At 58.8% G+C, this 18091-nt stretch overlaps 3 protein-coding genes across 3 annotated transcripts; 2 read left to right on the forward strand and 1 right to left on the reverse strand.

Moving 5' to 3' along the window:
- Positions 1 to 676: 676 nt before the first annotated feature.
- On the forward strand, positions 677 to 2662 carry INS49_005568 (uncharacterized protein; the record flags this gene model as incomplete). The annotated part of the gene is made up of 1 exon (XM_043166347.1): positions 677 to 2662. The coding sequence occupies one exon, from the start codon at positions 677 to 679 to the stop codon at positions 2660 to 2662; it is 1986 nt and encodes a 661-aa protein (XP_043017127.1).
- A 1693-nt stretch (positions 2663 to 4355) lies between these two features.
- Positions 4356 to 11628, reverse strand: INS49_005569 (uncharacterized protein; the record flags this gene model as incomplete). The annotated part of the gene is made up of 4 exons (XM_043166348.1): positions 4356 to 6295; positions 7198 to 7365; positions 7523 to 10139; positions 10210 to 11628. 4 exons carry the CDS (start codon positions 11626 to 11628, stop codon positions 4356 to 4358), a joined length of 6144 nt encoding a protein of 2047 aa, XP_043017128.1.
- A 5036-nt stretch (positions 11629 to 16664) lies between these two features.
- Positions 16665 to 18024, forward strand: INS49_005570 (uncharacterized protein; the record flags this gene model as incomplete). Its single annotated transcript, XM_043166349.1, has 3 exons — positions 16665 to 16764; positions 16840 to 17801; positions 17869 to 18024. The coding sequence occupies 3 exons, from the start codon at positions 16665 to 16667 to the stop codon at positions 18022 to 18024; spliced, it is 1218 nt and encodes a 405-aa protein (XP_043017129.1).
- Between the last annotated feature and the right edge of the window lie 67 nt (positions 18025 to 18091).

Genomic DNA, 18091 nt, shown 5'->3' on the forward strand with positions numbered 1-18091 from the left:
GCCCTCCCTCCCTCCCCCCCCCCGGGTGGTGCAGGCTATTCCTTCCCAGGTATGCCCCTGAAACGCGAGGACGCTATTGCCTGTGCCCGCCTGCTCTGGCCTGATGTGCGGTACACAGATGCGTTTCGAAAATCCAAGGCATGAAAAACCTTAATTATCCTGATCAACGCCAGGCGTGCAGGCCAAGCTTGGGGCTCCGGGGCCCACAGATCGGCTCTGTCCACCGGGCTGTGGCTTGACGACACCTCAATGGCACAACGACATGTGGTCCATGGAGCAAAAGCATCTCCAGAGTTCCATCCTACATACAAGCTCCCTGACAAAGCCCATCCCACGTGAGACACATAGCGGTTGCACGCACAACCACAGACACACACGCACCCTCATATCGATAGACAAGAGGCCGTGAGAGACACACAAGAGAGGGAGAGCGCGCGCCTCTCTCCAGCGGACGACCCAGTGGATTCTGACTACATTCGCCCGAGAGCAGAGACAAAGTTCAATCGCCTACTACTCAGTACTACTTACTGTTACTAGTCAGAGTCAGAGTCAGAGTCAGACGCCAGACGCCAGACGCAGACATCCGCAGACAGACGCAGACATCCGCAGACATCCGCCCACGCAGCGCGGCGTCCCGGAAGGCTGCAGAGCCGCTGTGGGCTGAGTTGGAATAATCATGTCTTACTCGGCTCTCCCTCAACCTCACCACTCGCAACCATCACATGCACCGCCGCTGCATCAGCCCCCATCGTGCTGGACGTGCCGCGTCCGCCGCAAGAAGTGTGACCGCACAAAACCCCGCTGCCATGCCTGCACCGCCCTGGAGATCACATGCCACTACAGCGAGGCCCGCCCGGAGTGGATGGACGGCGGCGACCTGCAGAACGAGATGGCCAAGCGCATCAAGGCCGAGGTGCGGCAGGGCGCCGAGGCACGGAGGGAGAGGCAGTACGTCCAGGTGCTGACGCTGCACGAGGACCGCATGAGGAGGCCAGACGACCTGTCCGAGGAGAGGCCGGCGCCGCACAGGCCGCAGATGCAGAGCGTGCACCAGCGGCCCAGCTTCTCGTCGCTCAACAACGCGAGTGGCGACGAGAGCAGGAGTGACGCCTCGGGCGGCGAGGCCATGAGCATGAGCATGAGCATGACGCCCGGCACCAGCCCGCCCAGCTCGAGCGAGAGGTCGCCGCCCGTGTGCCCGGACTGCGTGACGGACGGCTTCGTGGCGCCGCCCCTGCCTCCCGCGCACGAGTACACGGTGTGGAAGCTGCTGGGCATCGACAACGAGCGCGACCGGTCCATCGCCATCGACGTCGAGACCGACTTCACCATCACCTTCCTCGACTACGTGTTCCCGTTCCTGTTCCCCTTCTACCAGCCGTCGGTGCTCGAGGGCGGGCGCAGCTGGCTGCTCGCGATGCTGCGCAGCAACACGGCCTTCTTCCACTCGGGCATGAGCCTCAGCGCCTACTTCTTCACCCTCATCCTCAAGGGCGGCGAGCGCCACCAGGTGTGCTCGCAGCAGGTCTGGAACAAGCTGGTCGCCCACGTCGACACCGCGGTGCGCGCCATGCAGCAGGACATGGAGGACCTCAAGCGCGGCCAGGACGGCAAGACCACCATCTTCCAGAAGGGCAAGACCATGGAGAGCATCATCCAGCTGCTCATCCTCGAGCACTCCATGGCCCGCACCTCGGACTGGAACGTCCACCTGTCCGCCGCCATGGCCATCTTCCAGGAGGTCTTTGAGGAGTACGGCGTCGGCCCGGACGGCAAGCCCGACATCCCCGCCGTCATCCAGGCCCTCAGCAGGCCCTCGTGGAACCAGGGCATGATGGAGCGCGTCGTCTGGCAGTGCGACCAGGGCGCCTTCCGCTTCTTCTCCGCCTTCCTGCTCTACACCGACATCATAGCCTCCACGTCCCTCGAGAGCCCGCCCAGGCTGCGCAACTACCACAACCTCATCATCCAGGAGGAGACCCCCAACATGCCCTGCGAGATGCTCCGCATGGAGAGCTTCTTCGGGTGCCAGGGCTGGGTCCTGCTGGTCGTGGCCGACATCGCCGTGCTGGACGCCTGGAAGAAGGAGAACAAGGCGCGCGGCACCTTCTGCCTCAACGAGCTGACCGAGCACGGCAGCAGGCTGCACCAGCGGCTGCAGAGCGGCCTCGCCCGCCTCGAGAGGGAGAGCTTCAAGAAGAGGCCCTTCGACATCACCTCGGTCCTGCGGTCCTACTACCGGCCCGACGCCGCACACCAGATGCGCATCGACGAGCAGGTGGCCGCCACGAGGATCTGGGCCCTCGCCTCCATGGCCTACCTGTCGGTGGTCGTGACGGGCTGGGCGGCGGCCGTGCGCACCGCCACGAGCAGCATCGCCGTCGCCATGCAGCTGCTCTACGGCATATCGAGCCCGGCCGTGCTCAAGAGCCTGACCTGGCCCTTCTACATCCTGGGCTGCCTGGCCACGAGGGAACAGGAGCAGCTCTTCACGCACATGGCGTCGTCGATGGGGCCCCTGCTCGAGTTCGGCACCGTCGGCGAGAGCATGAGGATCATGAAGCGGGTGTGGGAGCTCAGGGACTCGGGCGGCATGGACCTGGAGAACTGGGACATTGCTGCGTGTTCGAGGGTCTACGGCAAGCAGGTTTTGATGACTTGACAACACAAACCGGAGACTGCTGCACTTGCAAAAACAGCGAGCGGGGGGGGGGGTGTGTCTTTTTGTTGGTATGATTCACGAACTACTACCATCTACGGTTTTCAACAACTCAGGGCAACATTCGCCCCCGAGGTATCACTTTTAGGTTTTGTACCGGATTGATGAGAGTCTGTCTATCTTTGAATATTTAATACGAACATGGGAGCTCGTCTGGAATGATGGTCTCGTACGCCAGTACTAGAGAATCATGTAAATGGACATTTACGAGTATAAGAACTAGTCACCAGGTTACATGTTACGTGGTACGTGACGTGACCCCTTTGTGCTCGTTTCCGTCCTCTGACAAGAGGAAATCGGGACAGGGGATGACGCCAGGGCGAAGGTGGCGAGTGTAAGAAGTATCGTGACTTGCTTTGGTGACATCGTGTTTGCGTGCTGATGGTCCCGGATATACGGTTGCGTGAAAAAAATGTCAAGGCTTGAATTGTCACAGTTTGCACAAGAAAATAACTTCGGAACTTCGTCACGGTTAATGTGAAATGCGTGCAAAGTACACAACCGTTATTGCGAGGACGTTGGCGAGCCTCATATGAACAATCGCACAATGACGGCCAAGAAGCGTTGCTCAAGCGGTGTTGAGCTTATATAGATTACATCCTCGGCTTCCTACTGGCAAGAGACTCAACGCAGTCGTGTCGTCGGCCTCACGTGCTTGTGTGTTCACGATCAGTCTCCCCCGATCAGAGGGATATCTCCGGATCAACAGATCGAACAGGCGTGTGGCCGTGTACCATCCTAGCCAAATAGGCAAACCCTATTAAGTGAGGCGAGATTCTCCTAGTCCGGGTTTTGCTCAGTGACGTACTATACCTTCGCTCATAAGTTGGGATGAGGCTGCGAATGAGATGCAGGCTTTTTCTGCCAATGGATGAGAGTTGGGCCGCTCAACCCTGCCAACGGCAAACAGTTCTTCCTTGACTTACCTCGGAACAGAGCGATCATGTGAGGATAAATGTACGAGACCCCGTTTAGCCCAGATCCTACAGCGAACTCTTCTTGTTCTGACTTCTTGACTCAGGATTCTGTTCATAATTGCCCCACATGCAAACGTTCAGCCTCGTGCGCGCGCTCATGCCGAATATTGTACGCGACCCCGCGCAGACATATATTTGGATGGGATTGACAGTACCCGCGGCGGCCGACCAGAACAGAACAGAACAGCATGCAGAAGGAAAGCAACGACATGCCCATGGCGGAACCTGCACTCACACGGACTGGGCATGTTTCCTGGGGCCACGCTGGTAGCTACTCTTGGCGGCGTCATGCACGAGCAAATTACGTGGCTGTTCAGTAATACATCGGGCTAGAGCCTTGTCGTCAACTGCCCCGCAAGCGATATAGCCCGAGCCAGGGCAAGCTGACACGATAGTCCCGGGGTTCCGAATGGCATCTGAGGGAATGTCTGCATCATATTTCCCGAGGACTCGGGTCGGGTTTGAATATTATCTCTCATACAGCGTCGGAAACGCAAGTATGCTCTTGTGATGAGGCTCCACCCGCATAGTCTACGTTCCACTTCCCTTTTTAGTGCTCTTCCAAACCACCACTCCTCGTGGCTGTAGACATGAGGAAGCAAAGCCCGAGGAGACCAAGGCCGTCTCGAGCTCGAGACTGTCGCCGGGTCTTACAAATTCTATTTGGTCAAGAACTTTTGAAAGCTTTCCTGCGCGATGGTCACATTGCCGATAGCATTCAGCTTCTTGCGGCCGTCCTTTTGCTTCTCGAGCAGCTTCTTGCGCCGGGAAATGTCGCTAGCGTGTAGCTTCGCCAACACATCCTTCCGGAATGGCTTCAGCGTCTCCCTGGCGATGATCCTCCTCCCCACGGCGGCCTGTATGATCACCTCAAACATCTGCCTGTCGACGTGCTCTTTGAACCTGGCCGTCCAGTATTTGCCCAGGCGGTCAACCTGGGACGCGTGCACGACGCGGCAGATGGCGTCGACGGGCTTCTTGTTGACAAGCAGTTGCAGCTTTTGCAGTCGCGACTCCCGCCACCCGGCGTCTTCGTAGTCAAGCGTGGCGTAGCCCTTTGTGGCCCCCTTTAGCTTGCCGAAAAGGTCATCGACGAGGGCCGACGCGGGGAGGTCATATTTGAGGATCACCTGAGTGGCGTGGAAGAACTCGATGCTGACCTGCTCGCCCCTGCTGCCCTCGCACAGCTCGATCACGCGGCCCAGGTACTCCTCTGGCAGCGTAATCATGGCGTGGACGAACGGCTCGTAGAAGGTGGCCGCTCTTGCCTTGTGATCGTCGTCCGAAGGGAACTCGGCCGGGTTGGTCACGATGACCTCCTTGCCGTCTGCGTGGACTATGCGGCTGGGCACCGAGGGCTCGGTGATGATGACGCTGGCGCCGTACTCCTGTCTCAGGCGGTCCTGGAAGACGGAGCAGTGCAGACTGCCCAGGAAGCCCAGACGCCAGCCTGCGCCCAGGGCCTCTGAGTGGTCCTTCTGCAGGGTGATGCTCCTGTCGTTCAGGACGAGCTGGTTGATGCTCTCGGACATCTTGGTGTAGTCTGACTGATCCGTGGGGAAGGCCCCGACGAAGACCATTGGTTTGGGCTCCTCGAAGCCTGGATACATTTCAACCTTGTCCTCGTTCCCGAGTGTCGTGAAGGTGTCCCCGATCTTGGCGTCCTGGATGCGCTTCATGCCCGGGTTGAACAGGATGTACCCGACCTGGCCCGCCCGCAGGACCGTCTGTGGGACTTGGTGTGGGTAGTGGATGCCGACCTCGCCAACCGTGTATTTCTTCCCGGTCGCCAGCGACACAATTTGGTCTCCGGCCTTGATTGTGCCGTCGAAGAGCCTGACCAGCAAGTTGACGCCCCTGAAGGTGTCGTACCACGAGTCCACCAGTAGCAGCCGCAGAGGGCGACTGCTGTCTCCTTGTGGGTGTGGGATCCTCTCGACCACGGCCGGCAAGATGGCTTCCACATTCTTGCCGCTCTTGGCGGACACCAGGACGGGTGCGCCACCCTCGTGGTCCTCGGCCCCTATCTCGAAGGTGTCCTTTAGCTGCGACACGGCCCTATCGACGTCAGCAGTCGGCAGGTCGATCTTGTTCACCACGGGCACCATGACCAGCTCCTGCGCAAATGCCGTGTAGAAGTTGGCGACGGTCTGGGCCTGGATGCCTTGGGACGCGTCCACCAGCAGCAGCGCGCCGCCGCACGAGGCATATGACCGTGTCACCTCGGCGCGGAAGTCGACATGGCCCGGGGTGTCCACGAGGTGCAGCAGGTAGTCCTGGCCCCTGTGCTTGTAGATCATGGTGCATGTCTGCGCCTTGACCGTGATGCCCCGCTCGCGCTCGACGTCCAGCTTGTCGAGGATCTGCTTGTTCTCGTCGTCCTTGGAGATGGTGCCCGTCAGCTCGAGGAGCCGGTCGCTGAGGGTGGACTTCCCATGGTCGATGTGCGCAATCACGCAGAAGTTGCGGAAGCGTTCGAGCGGGATGGCGGCGATGCGCTTCTCGAGGTCGGTTTGCCCCTTCCTGGACGCCGAGGCCGAGGTCGAGGCAGACGAGGGAGATGACGACGCGGTAGCGTAGGACCTCGGCGTGCACAGCCCTGGTTGTGAATGTGAAGGTATGCCGTACGCGACAGACGGCAGCGCGGCGCATCGGCGTAGGGTAGTGAATGCTTGTTTGGCGGTGGTGGTGCTGGGCTTATGACACGCGATGCTGCGCACCAGGCGGCTTGATGGGCAAGGCGGCCGCAGACATACTGATCGCATCGAAGAATCTGCCGCACAGCCGCGTATGCAAACGGCCCAGACGAAGCTCAGTAAGAGTGGGTGTCAAGGAATGATGCGTGCATCTTGTCCCGGCCAGCGATTCTTGTGTCCCTGGATTTCTGGACCGATGTCCCAAAATTGGGCTTGCTCTCCTTATCTTATCGCAACACTGAGTAACCCGGTACCTGGTCTTACCTACTTGGACTACACTATTTCTTACCAACAGAAAAGACCAGAAATACACTCTGGCTGATATGGTTTACACATGACTGGCTGTAGCTCCTCTACAGTAGAGTTTGTGCTGCACAGATGTGACCAAGCTCACACCACAGAGAACGACCACTGTCACACGAGAATGGTCCAGCCGATGAATGTCTTGTTGATATCATTGAAACATGTCAACCCAATGCGGGATATCTTCCTAGGTATCTTCCGTTTAAACTCCAGAGATTGGAACAACCAGTCAAGCCCATGATGGCCGAGCCCGACCGGGGTGCCTCAGGCCGGCTCAGTGTTGGTGGTATAATAAACAATGACAGAAAGAACCATCAGTCCTCTGCCAGTCATAGAGAGGCTCCACATGCCCATCACCAGCAGTGAGCCTCTCGGCATCTACTTCTCATCCCTCGATATCGTCCCCCACCCGAGAAGCCAGTTTCTCAACCGCTACCCATCACCGGGACAGCTTGCCCCCATCTGGGTACCCCAGGGTAGGTTCACACCAGCACCCACTCACTACCCCTCTTGATGAACTTGTCCAGCAACATGGTCAGATCCTGCAGGACAAACCGGCAGATGTAGAAGGCAAAGAACTCGGCAGCGTGCCTAGTGCAGAGCTCGAGCCCGACCTGCGTCTTGTCGGCGTGTCGGAGGCCTGGGTCTTCCACCTGGCGAGCGATTTGGTCTAAGTCATCGCCATGCGTTAGCCAGGAGCCTTCAACAGAGGTAATAGCCAAGTTGCGGCAGTCTAGGGGGAGCACCCCTGAAAGGATAGGGAAGGGGGGGGGCGTGTGTGTGTTGGGGGTCAAACAGCTGGGGACAAATGCAAGTCAAGTACGTACCGATGGTCTGCGCAGCGTCAAACAAGCGCGCCAACGCAGCCATGTAATGAGCGTTTGGCCCACTGAACTGCACGCCCATCGCGTCCCTCTTACCCGGCTTAGAGGTAGGGTGGTTCGTCATGGGCAGTGTCGCCAGTGACATGGCCTCCACTCCGCCCGCAGGTGTCATTTCCTTCCTGGCCCCGCCGCGCTCGTACGCGCTCCCCAGCCCGGTCGAGCTCGTCTTGCTTCGCAGCCGCCGCCAGCTGAACGCCCCCTTGGCGCTCACAGAATTGTTCCGGGGAACTGGCTTGCCGTCCGACTCGACGACCCCGTCCGCGTCCCTGAACATCGTGCCTGCGCCCTGGACGCCGACCTCGTTGCCAAGCCGTCGGGTCAGGAACACCTGGGCCTGCTCAAGGACGTTTTCGAAGCTCTGCATCTCTTCCAACAGCGCGTCGGCGTCCTCCGAGTCCACCCGCGCCAGCTTCTGGAGAGCAGCCGTGAGAAGATCGCACTGGCTAGTCTTCTCCTCCATCCCCCTGATCTTGACACCCTTGACCCGCCACGCGTCCCTCGGCACAAAGAGCTTGTTGCTGATGTACCCTCCCTTGGGGTGAGCGAGCGTCTGGTACAGTGCGCGCATGAGCCAGAACGGCCGGAGCATCACGTCCGTCGGGCACGGCTCGAGAGGTAGCGGCGCATCCTCGGATGGGGCGTTCGGCTCGCCAGGCGATGCTGGGGAGTGGATGTCATTATCGAACAGGTGGAAGCCACCAGCCGCTGATCCTGACGTTACGCGGTCCCTGAACGCAGCCGCCACCGGCGTGGGGAGCGACGGCAGCGCGGGCAGGCGCGCCGCTGGGGTGCTTCCGAACTGATTGGACAGCGGCGTGCCAGGAGACACGTCCGAGTACTCTTCGATGTTGGTAATGGAGAGGTTGCGGGTCTTCATGCTCTTCAAGGAGTTTGAGGAAAAGTTCTTGCGCAGGGCCGGGGGCCGAGACACGGCCGGCGACTCGGCCCGGGCCTCAGTAGGTCCTTCGAAGCCAGCAGGCACTGGCGGAGTCGGCGGTGGCCCCTGGGCCGCGAGGCCGGGGGGGATCGGCGACGGGCCACGGAGTTGCGAAGCGGACCGGGCTTGGCCGGGGCCGGACGTTGGGGCGGCACCAAGGGTCTGCCTCTGCTGCCCAACGAAGCCAGCCGTCTTTGGGAGCTGACCCGCGAGCGATTCCTTGCTCTGCATCATTGGGCCCGCAGTGGCTGGCTCCTGGACCTTGGGCCCCAGCTTCTGGGTCTCAATCTTCAGCTGTTTAGCATTAGTCCCGGACAGCCGGCGGTCGCGCACACTGTCACGGCCACCTGACGACGGCGGGCGCCCGGGGGGGAGTTTGGGCAAAGACTGTGATGGTGGCGGCGCGATGGGGCCTTGGCTCTTTGACAGCGATGGCACGGTGGCGCTCTCTGTCACAGGCGAGAGTACGGTATTCGCAGTGGGCGGGTTCGACACGGTAGAGCTGTGCCAAGTCCGCGAAGTGAGCTCGCTGGAGTCAGACTCGCGAGGTAGCCGGTTTCTTGCTGATTGGTCCCCAAGCGTGAAGTTCTCGATGGCGTAGCCCGTGGTCATCTCCTCGAGCATACGTTCCTCGTCATCCGAATCGTCCCCGTCGTAGAAGCCCCCGGGCAGTGTTTGCTCTTCCTCCTGCAGCGCCTTCATACGACGGTCCCTGTCATTAGCAAGCCGCTGCATCTCGAGTTCAGACTGCCGCACCCGCTCCTTGGCTAGCTGGACCTTCTTGAGGGCTTGCGCGATGACGTCGTCCTCGTCGATGACATGATCGAGGTTCAGGGCACGCTGGGCGGGATCCGTGGACTCATAGCCGTCGTCATAGGCCGCTTCAATGGCATCGTCGAGAGCTGCATCGAACTCGGCCTCTGTGTCGCCACTGGCCGACCGGATGTGCTTCCTCCTGATCCCCATTGAGGACGACCTCGAGTGCACAGACGATGCTGAAGAGCCCGCCGACTCGTCTATCGGGTCAAGCCAAGATATTGACTCGTGGCTGTTACCACGCTGATGACCTCTTTGCGAGGACGGCGCCGGGGCGAGACGGTTCATGTCGCTTGAGAAGTCGGCCCGGATGGAAACGTCCGGCCCTAGCTTGGCGGTAGGGGATATGGGCCTGCGTGGGGAGAGAGGTGGGGGTTTATACTCATCTTCCATCGGTCGGGCCAGGAACGTCTCTGGATGCGTCGTGCGGTCTCTTTGGGGGGAGCTCTGAGAGAAGGCGGACTGGGAGCGCGTATACGGCTCGCTGAAGTTTGTCGGCGTTGGCGTCACATAGCGCGAGCCGTCCAATGACGGTTTTGGGCTGTGTTGAGGTCTCCACGCAGCTGATGTTGGTCTTGCGTAGTTGGGCACCGGCCGCTGGCTGGGCTGGCTCCTCTCCGAATCCGACCGTAACCTCTGGGGTTGGTCGTCCGCAGTGGCCACTGAGCCATTCCTCGCGCGCCCGGCAACCTGGGATGTTGAGGTTGTACTGTTGCTTGTCGGCCTCTGAGGGAGTGCCTTGCTGTCTTGCTCGTCGTCGGGGAGCATCTGGTCTAGCTCTTCGATGCGGCTGGCATAAGTCTTGCGCTGGCGTTGCGAAAGCGCGTTAGTAATCTCCGGGCAAAAGTGCAGAGGGTGACCGTGGGCGTGGACTCACAATGGCCTCGAGCTTCTTCTTGTCCTCGTCGCCCGCCGTCCGCAGTAGGACCTGGTGCAGCAGGTCGCATGCTTCCCGATAGGCCGAGCGCGCGCCCTGGAAATTCTGGGCATTGTCGAGTTGGACGGCGCTGTTGGCCTTTTGCAACGCCTTGGAGAGCATGGCTTTCTGCGACGGCTGCTTCGAACGGCTGGGGTTCCTCTGCGACGAGGTAGAATCCGTGCTGCTCTTGAGCCCCTGGGACCGGCTCCTCGAGTGTCCCTTTTCACGGTATGCAGCGCCATCCTCGGTGTGTGGCATGGTGGCGTCCCGGCTGAAGGTAGAAGTCGGCAGGGAGGGGTCAGGGGTGGCGCGCGGGGAGGTCGACAGGTATGAAGTCTCGCCGGCTCTCGAAGAATCATCCCAGAAAGTACCAGACTCGCTCTCAGCACCTGGCCCGGGGAAGTATGTGGCGCGCTCTGGTCTCGGGTCCCGGCCTGACAAGGCGGCCCCGACCAGGTCGTCCTGTGACAGGGAGGGCAGTTGCACGATGGGGGGCAGGGTAGTCAGCGGGGGCACCGCGGGCTGCTGCTGGTGGAGGTCCTCGGGAGACCCGCCGGCGGTCGAGGGGCGGTTCTTGTGCAGTCGTCTTGGCGAGGCGGCAGAGGAGGACTGCGAGAAGAGCGCGGTGGAATCAATGCTCATGCGGCGGGAGAAGCGCTTCGCAGAGGCCGGGTTAGATGCACGACTAGAGGAGGTGGAGATGGACCATCTATTGAGGTTCCGAAAGCCGTCGCTCAGACCGCCCAGACTACTGGATCGCGAGTGGGACTTGGAGTGGTGCCGGCGAGTGTTCTTTGGCGAGACGGAGTCGTCGAACTCGCGGTCGGTCACCGGGTCGGCGGGGACGGGTACGGCGGCGGAAGCATTTGAGAAGGGGTCGTGGAGGGCGGGCTGGTTCCAGCTGGACTGGTCGACGGTGAGGCTCGGAGGCGGCAGCAGCGAGGAGGTCCGTGGGAGGGAGGCGGAGGAGAAGGACGGGGTCAGATTGACCGCAGAGGATATGTGGGAGGCGCTGTTGGCGATGTGCGAGGGCCTGGTGGGATTGTACTGGGCCGAGCCGTAGACAGGCCTCGAAACATGGACCGAGGGATCGTAGTAGGGCTGGTGGTGGTAGTGGTGTTGCTGCGGCGGCGGCGGCAGAGGCTGGTGCTGATGGGGGTTAAACTGCGATGGTTTCCGGGAGCCGACGGTGAGCTGGGAGGCGGGAGTGGTGGAGCGGGAGGCGGGGTTCGAGACGGAGTTGAAGGTTGAGTTCGAGAAGGAGGCCGAGGAGGAGTTGAGGTGGAAGTTGAAGGCGGATTGGGGAAGGGAGGTGTTTGAGGCAGCAGAGACGGAGCCGGTGTGATGCGCATGAGCATTGGCGTGAGGCGATGGCATTTCCGTGCGGGATGGCGGCTGTCTCCTTCCCCCGACGCACAGCAGGCGGGGAGAGGGGGAGACGGGCCAAAAGAGGGAGAGCGCGTCCGGCGTGTGGCAGCAGCAGCAGCAGCAGCAGCAGCAGGGTGCTTGATGCGGGCGTGTGTCTCTGCGTCTCTGCGTGTCTCTGTGTCTCTCAGTCTCTCAGTCCCTCAGTCCCTGCTGTTTGTCCGGGTGCGTCTTGCGGGGAGAGGGAGAGAGGGAGAGAGAGTTGGGTGTGTGCGCCCGCGTGGGATGGGTGGCCCTTGTCGTCGATGACCGTCCGGTCTGGGATTGGGGCACGAGTGCGTGTGTGGTTTGACAATTGACTACGACCGAGCGATGCTGGGCCCAAAGTTCAGCGCATCAGGGCCTCGTCGTCTTCATGCGCCAACCCAGCCGGGGCGAGCAGCCTGTAGGAGGGCTTGCTGACTGGCTTTCTCTTTGACCGATCTGGTGTGACGCCACTGCCGGTGCCGATGCAGAAGTTAAAGCCAGAGCCAGAGCCAGAGCCGGACCAATGCAGTCGAGAAGTGCAGTCTGTCAATCGATCACCAGTGCAGATGCCGGTTGAGGCTCGGATCGAAGAGTCGGTGCCAGTCAATGCTGCCTCCGATAAGGGAAGAGAGAGGGAGAAAGAATAGTCTAGGTAAAGAGAGAGGAAGAGCAGGGGGGTGTATGGACGGCAGGGGTGCAGGGGCTCAAGGAGGCAACGCGGCGAGAAGACTGGACTGCCCAGTGTTATTACTGTAGAGGGAGGGAATAGGTGCGGCGAAGAGAGTGAAGCAGCAGGTTGAAGGAAGGAATCGAAGGTGGTGTACCTGTATGGCAATTGGTGTGGGTGTCGTGTACCTTGCAGTGCTCCTGCTCTGTGTGTGTGGGTGGCCCGCCCCTTCCTCCCAGCTTTGTCGGTCAATGCAAAATGCAGAATACCTGCCAGACGAGACAGTGCCCCCATGCTCCCCCCGCCCCCATGCTCCTTGCTCAATTGCCCCCAAGGCCCACCCGTCCATAAACGCACGCATCCAGCAGCCCCCAGCCGCCAACAGGCCAGCAGGCCAGCAGCAGTCAGCCACCAGTAAACCATTAGACGCAGTTAGCACAGCAGTAGCGGTACCAGTGGAAGTGGATGCAAGCCAGGGCGAGGTCTGGTTGATCCGTGGGGCTTTCTTTGGGGGGGGGGGGGCGGCTGGGTCCTCAGGGCCTCTTGTCCTCAGGCGGAATAGGAAAATGGACTAGTCTATTCCGTACCTGGCAGGCTCTCGTCCTCTCTTTCTCCCCGTCCATCTACACCCTTGATGACCTGCACTACATACAGACAAAGGACACACCCGAGACGCTAACAAGAATAGGATAGGAGATATCGTGTGGCGTAACATACCTACATACACGACATGTGCATTCCGGCCCCCCTTTCCACGCCACCCAGGTCGGTCTCAGTCATCACCTAGGCAGTCAGATAGTACAGACTGTATTCGTACAGCACAGTCAGATCCAAGGCCAGCCAGCAAGTACATTGGTAGACGAACCTGGGTACACAGCATCGTTGGGGCCAAGTGGGACAGGACAGATCCAGCTGCAGGCGATGGGGTGGTGCAGCCTGCAGGCGCAAGGGGCGAGGGGCCGAGGGGGGCGAGGGAGAAAGGGACATTGGGGCACGTATGGCACAGAGAGCATCGTTCCGCAGGCGGCGGCTGGCTGGCAGGCAGGCAGGGTGAGCAGTTTGAGCAGGAAGGTGGGGGGGATTCGTTGCCCCACTCAGGGGTTGTTTCCCAAATTGGATTCAATCAAGAGAGACCGCGCTTGCCAGAACAGAATGGGGGAGGGACCTTCAGTGGTCACCAATGCCGTCCCTACGGCACGCACGTAACAATGGTCAGGCCTCTACAAAGTGAAGGGGGTGTTCACTCCGTGGCTGCCATTGCAACGTTATGAAGCAGCCAGGACATTGCATAGAGATATATCATATACTGTGGCATATATATACACCGTGCTTCAATGTACCGACATGCAGCATCAGAGAATGCTACCCGGTTTTCCATTTGAGTGGGTGGGCAATGATGATGACCATGGTGTAGATAGATGGTGGTGGTGATGATGAACGGAAACGTTGGCTCAAATGGAACCGAGGCATTTGGCATGATTGGCAGCATTGTACAACATATTGCACACCGCTGCGACTCAAGGCCAGCTCCAACCCCCAACCAACAATTCGGGTCAGGCAACATCCAGGTGTTGCGCTTCTTCCCTCCATGATCCTTGTTCTCGCCTGTGCCTCGCCAGCTGGCCACGTGCGGTGGTGTTGAATTCTTCCCCACCCGCCGCCTACCACGGTTACTCGGTAATGCAGGTTCAGGCCCGGGCCCTGGCTCAGGTCCAGGTCCAGGTCCCGGGTCTCAGATCTCAGGTCGGTCTCGGCAGGGCTGAGGTGACGCAGGTACTGTGCCCAGGTAGGTAGTCTACACAGTGGATTAAATTCCCACCCTCACACCTTCGCCTTTGGCCCACTGCAGGGTGCAGAGTTGCCGACTGGGCGACAGATTTAATACTAATGCTGTTGAGCATCTCCCTACACGGTGAACACATGGGCAGCTTCCAGTGATAATTGACGTTGGCGAATGCAGAGCTAAACCCAGCCACCGATGGCTTCCAGTTCTGGCCTTGAGCTGGCCCGACACCGCCTTGGCTTACCTACCAACCAACCAACGTGCAGGTAAAGGAAAAAGGTAGACATGAACGAGGTCGACTGTTCAGCTGCGACATTTGAACGGTGCCCCTCGCCACATCATCTGGGCTAACGAACTCGACATCGAGCCAGCGGGTCGACACTTACTATCTACTCAATCATGACAGGCATCCGAATTGGCGCCCATCTGGATATTCAGTCATTGGAAATACCTGTCGAGTTGCCGCCCAGCACCGAACCGGGCCATCAAAGGGGTCCAGCCTTTCAATTCAACTGAGCTGCAGCCATGACGTCTTCTCCGGTCGTTTCGATGATCCACTGGCAAGTCACAATGACCTAGGCAGCTGGGCAGGAAGTCTTATCTTTCGCGCGATTCTCCCCGCGCCCGCTGCGTAAACCTTCAAAACGCGACCTGTTTCAAGGCACATGGGCTCACACCCCACGGATGCGCCTCCCCCAGCCAACTGCCTGCGCTCGAGTCCTCATCCAAACAGACTGTTGTCTTGCACGCCCGCGTGTCCGCCAACCAGCCAGTCTTACTTTCTTTTGAACACTGATTTCGTTCGTCCACCAGTTGCGATTGGACACCGCTTTGCTGGTGTCTGGCCTGGCCACCCGGCTGCTCCAAACTTCGCCCCGAGGTCCATGATGGTATTCATACACAATTTCCCCAGACGCCACTGGGAGAAGTCTGCTACTTATGGTACGGCTGCATGTCTTGCACTTCGATGGCGAATGACAGTAGAACCAGAGTAGCATCCCACATGCTTGCAGGGCACTGACATCAACACTTCTGCCTCCGTCCCTGGCCCGCTACCGCCGCAGCCAATCCACGGGCAGTGTGAAGAGCCGGACCAAGGTTGGCAAGCACCTTGGCACCGTGTATTCCGGGATATGCCGGTTCCGCGTCGTGTCCCATCCGGGGTCTGGGGTCCCGCCCTGCCAGTGCTGTTTCAACTCTACTCTCCCTCGCATTGCTCGCCCGCGGCGCAAGTTGCGAGCGTCGCATGGGAGGCGCTCCTCCATGCGTACGCCGACATGTCGAGGCAATGTTGTCCAGGGGGGCTTGATGGCCGAAGAATGAGAACCTAGGCCAAAGGCTTTCACTTCTCTGCGTGATCTGCGCGGTGGACCGAGATGCTTCCTGTGCCCTAAAACCTTTCGAAATCCGCTTTCAGCGCACGGAGCATTCATCTCCTTCTCAGGCTTTTGTATCACATTTTCCCTGTTCCGCCAGGGCCGTTGATTGCCCGTTTGAAGTTATTCACAAATCGATCCTTTTCCAAGGCTATGATCCGTCTTACCTTTTCTTCCACTCGCAGCTATGTTTTGGCCTTGGACCGCCTAGGCTCGCAAAGACGGAGCACAACATTGTGACGCGGGAAGCTGCGCATCCATCGGTTCAACCGGAGGTCGCGCGTGACCAATAGGACCATAAAGCCCAGGACAGACAGTAAATACGCAGAGACAGACTCATAAGGCTCAGCGATATTTAGTCTCTGTGTATTGTGTGGGAAGAGACTGGTCCTAGACGACCGGTTCACCCACAATAGACGGGTTGCAGCCAACCATATTCTGAGGTTGACTTCTAGTATGGCACATGTCCCTCTTGAATATACAATGTAAACAATACAACATTAGTCCAAGCGGAGGAATTGAGCCAACCAGCAAGTCAAGTCCTCATGAATCCCCGTCCTTTCGCACAGTTTTATCTACAGAGGCTTCTCCGTGAAGTTCGAGCCTTGTTCGGCGGTCCATGCGCGTCCTTTTTGACAGGGAGTATAGTAGGCTAACCGAGGGTCTTCCAATCTGGCTCTGTCGCTATCCATATATTATCATTATATACACACAGAGTTACGGCATATGATACGGAAAAGAATCTTCGCATCAGAGTCTTCACTAACAGGCAGCGACTGCCGACTGCCTGTTGCTGCTGTCTGTCATCGAGTAAGCGCTGCAGGCGGGGTGGCAGTGCTGCCTCGAAGCAAACTGTGTAATTGTGCACACAGTATGCAATTCGACTCATCCAGTAATCATTATGACACATCGATTCGGCGCAATCCTCATCTCATGGCTCCTGTGGGGAACTATTGGTGATGTGAGCATTCTTGCTGACAGACACGACTCCTGCTGCCTTGTGCATACGTGGCGGCCACCTTTCATAAACACAGCGAACATGATCACCTGGGCGGTTCTGGACACAGTGTTCCCCCAATCTTTCACCTCTTTTTCAAATGAAAAACTCGATTGTGACCCAGCGAAATTGTCCGACGGCTCAAATGTCGGAACTTGTTCATTAGACACGACTGCAATATCAACAGAGCAATTAGCCATGGCGGAACTTGACTCGATACTTAAAAGTTACGCCGCCTCAGGAAGGGACACCAAGGACAAAGTTCTCGGGGTCTCGTTCATGGTTGTGAACGAAAAAGGTGAGTGACGCTGTTCTGGATAGTCTGCTGCCGCCCGGTCTTGACTGGATATGCTTACGCTGGCATTGCTCCAAGACGTCCTTTACGAGGGCTCAGCCGGCCGAATCGACCACAATCATGAAGCGGCGCGATACACGCCGGATACTTTCACATACGTGGCCTCCCTGACCAAGCTTTTAACTGCCACTTGCATTTTGCAGCTCGTCGAGCGCGGTCAGATCACCATTGACGAAGACTTGAGGCTACGACTTCCCTTTCTGTCCGACGTACAAATCCTCCGCGGGTTCGATGGAGACGATAAGCCCATCTTGGAAAATAACCACCGCCCAATCACGCTCCGGCATCTTCTGACACACACTTCTGGCCTGACCTATGACATCCCCTCTGAGCCGCTCATGAAATGGCGCAAAGCTGTTGGGCGGCACAAGGTTAACCTGACATGGTCGGAAGAAGGCTTCTCGACGCCGCTCCTGTTTGAGCCTGGAACACAGTGGCTATATGGCACAGGGATTGACTGGGCTGGGCAATTGCTCGAGAAGGTTACCGGGCAGACATTGCAGCAGTACATGACAGCGAACATCTTCGAGGTCCTGGGAATGCGCGACACTACCCTTCGGCCAAAGCTGTCAGCCGACCAAGCGGAACGAGTAGTTAGGACGGCTAGCTTTGCCTTTCGCTCACCGGGCGGTACTCTAGAAGCAGGCCCATCGCCACTGCCGGATGATCACCCTGCCGAGAGTGGCGGCTCGGGGCTATTCTCGACCGCGAGGGACTACGCGAAGCTGCTCCAAGGGCTGATGCAGGGCAAGCTACTCGGTAGAGAAGGGATGGAGATGTTGTTCAGGCCGCAGCTTGACGAATCACTTCAGAAGGACTTGATGGACAAGGTCGCAAGCATGCCGGAAGGCTATGCCCCCGAGTACCCCATCGGAATGCCAGCCAACTTTGCCTTCGGCGGAATGTTGAATTTGGAGGATATCCCGGGCAGGAGAAAGGCAGGAAGCATGATGTGGAGTGGGGTGGCTAACTCTCACTGGGTAAATTGGCACTCAACCTCCTATAATATCATCCTGAGGACAAAGCCTGACTTGCAAATTGTTCTAGTGGCTTGACCCTTCTACGGGCATCGCGGGCGTCATGGTAGTCACACTGCTTCCCTACGCGGACCACGTTGCTAACGACCTCTACTCAAAACTGGAAACCGCGGTGTATAAGCACCTCGTTTCCGGATCCCGTCCTGCTGATGGACTAGAGACGTAATAGCAGACGGACCAAGTGTTGCCCAGATGGATAACTTGTAGAATACAGAGATTCGCACCTGCAAAAA

The sequence above is a fragment of the Diaporthe citri genome (genome assembly GCF_014595645.1).
Source record: "Diaporthe citri strain NFHF-8-4 chromosome Unknown scaffold_18, whole genome shotgun sequence".
NCBI classification, from domain to species: Eukaryota; Fungi; Ascomycota; class Sordariomycetes; order Diaporthales; family Diaporthaceae; genus Diaporthe; species Diaporthe citri.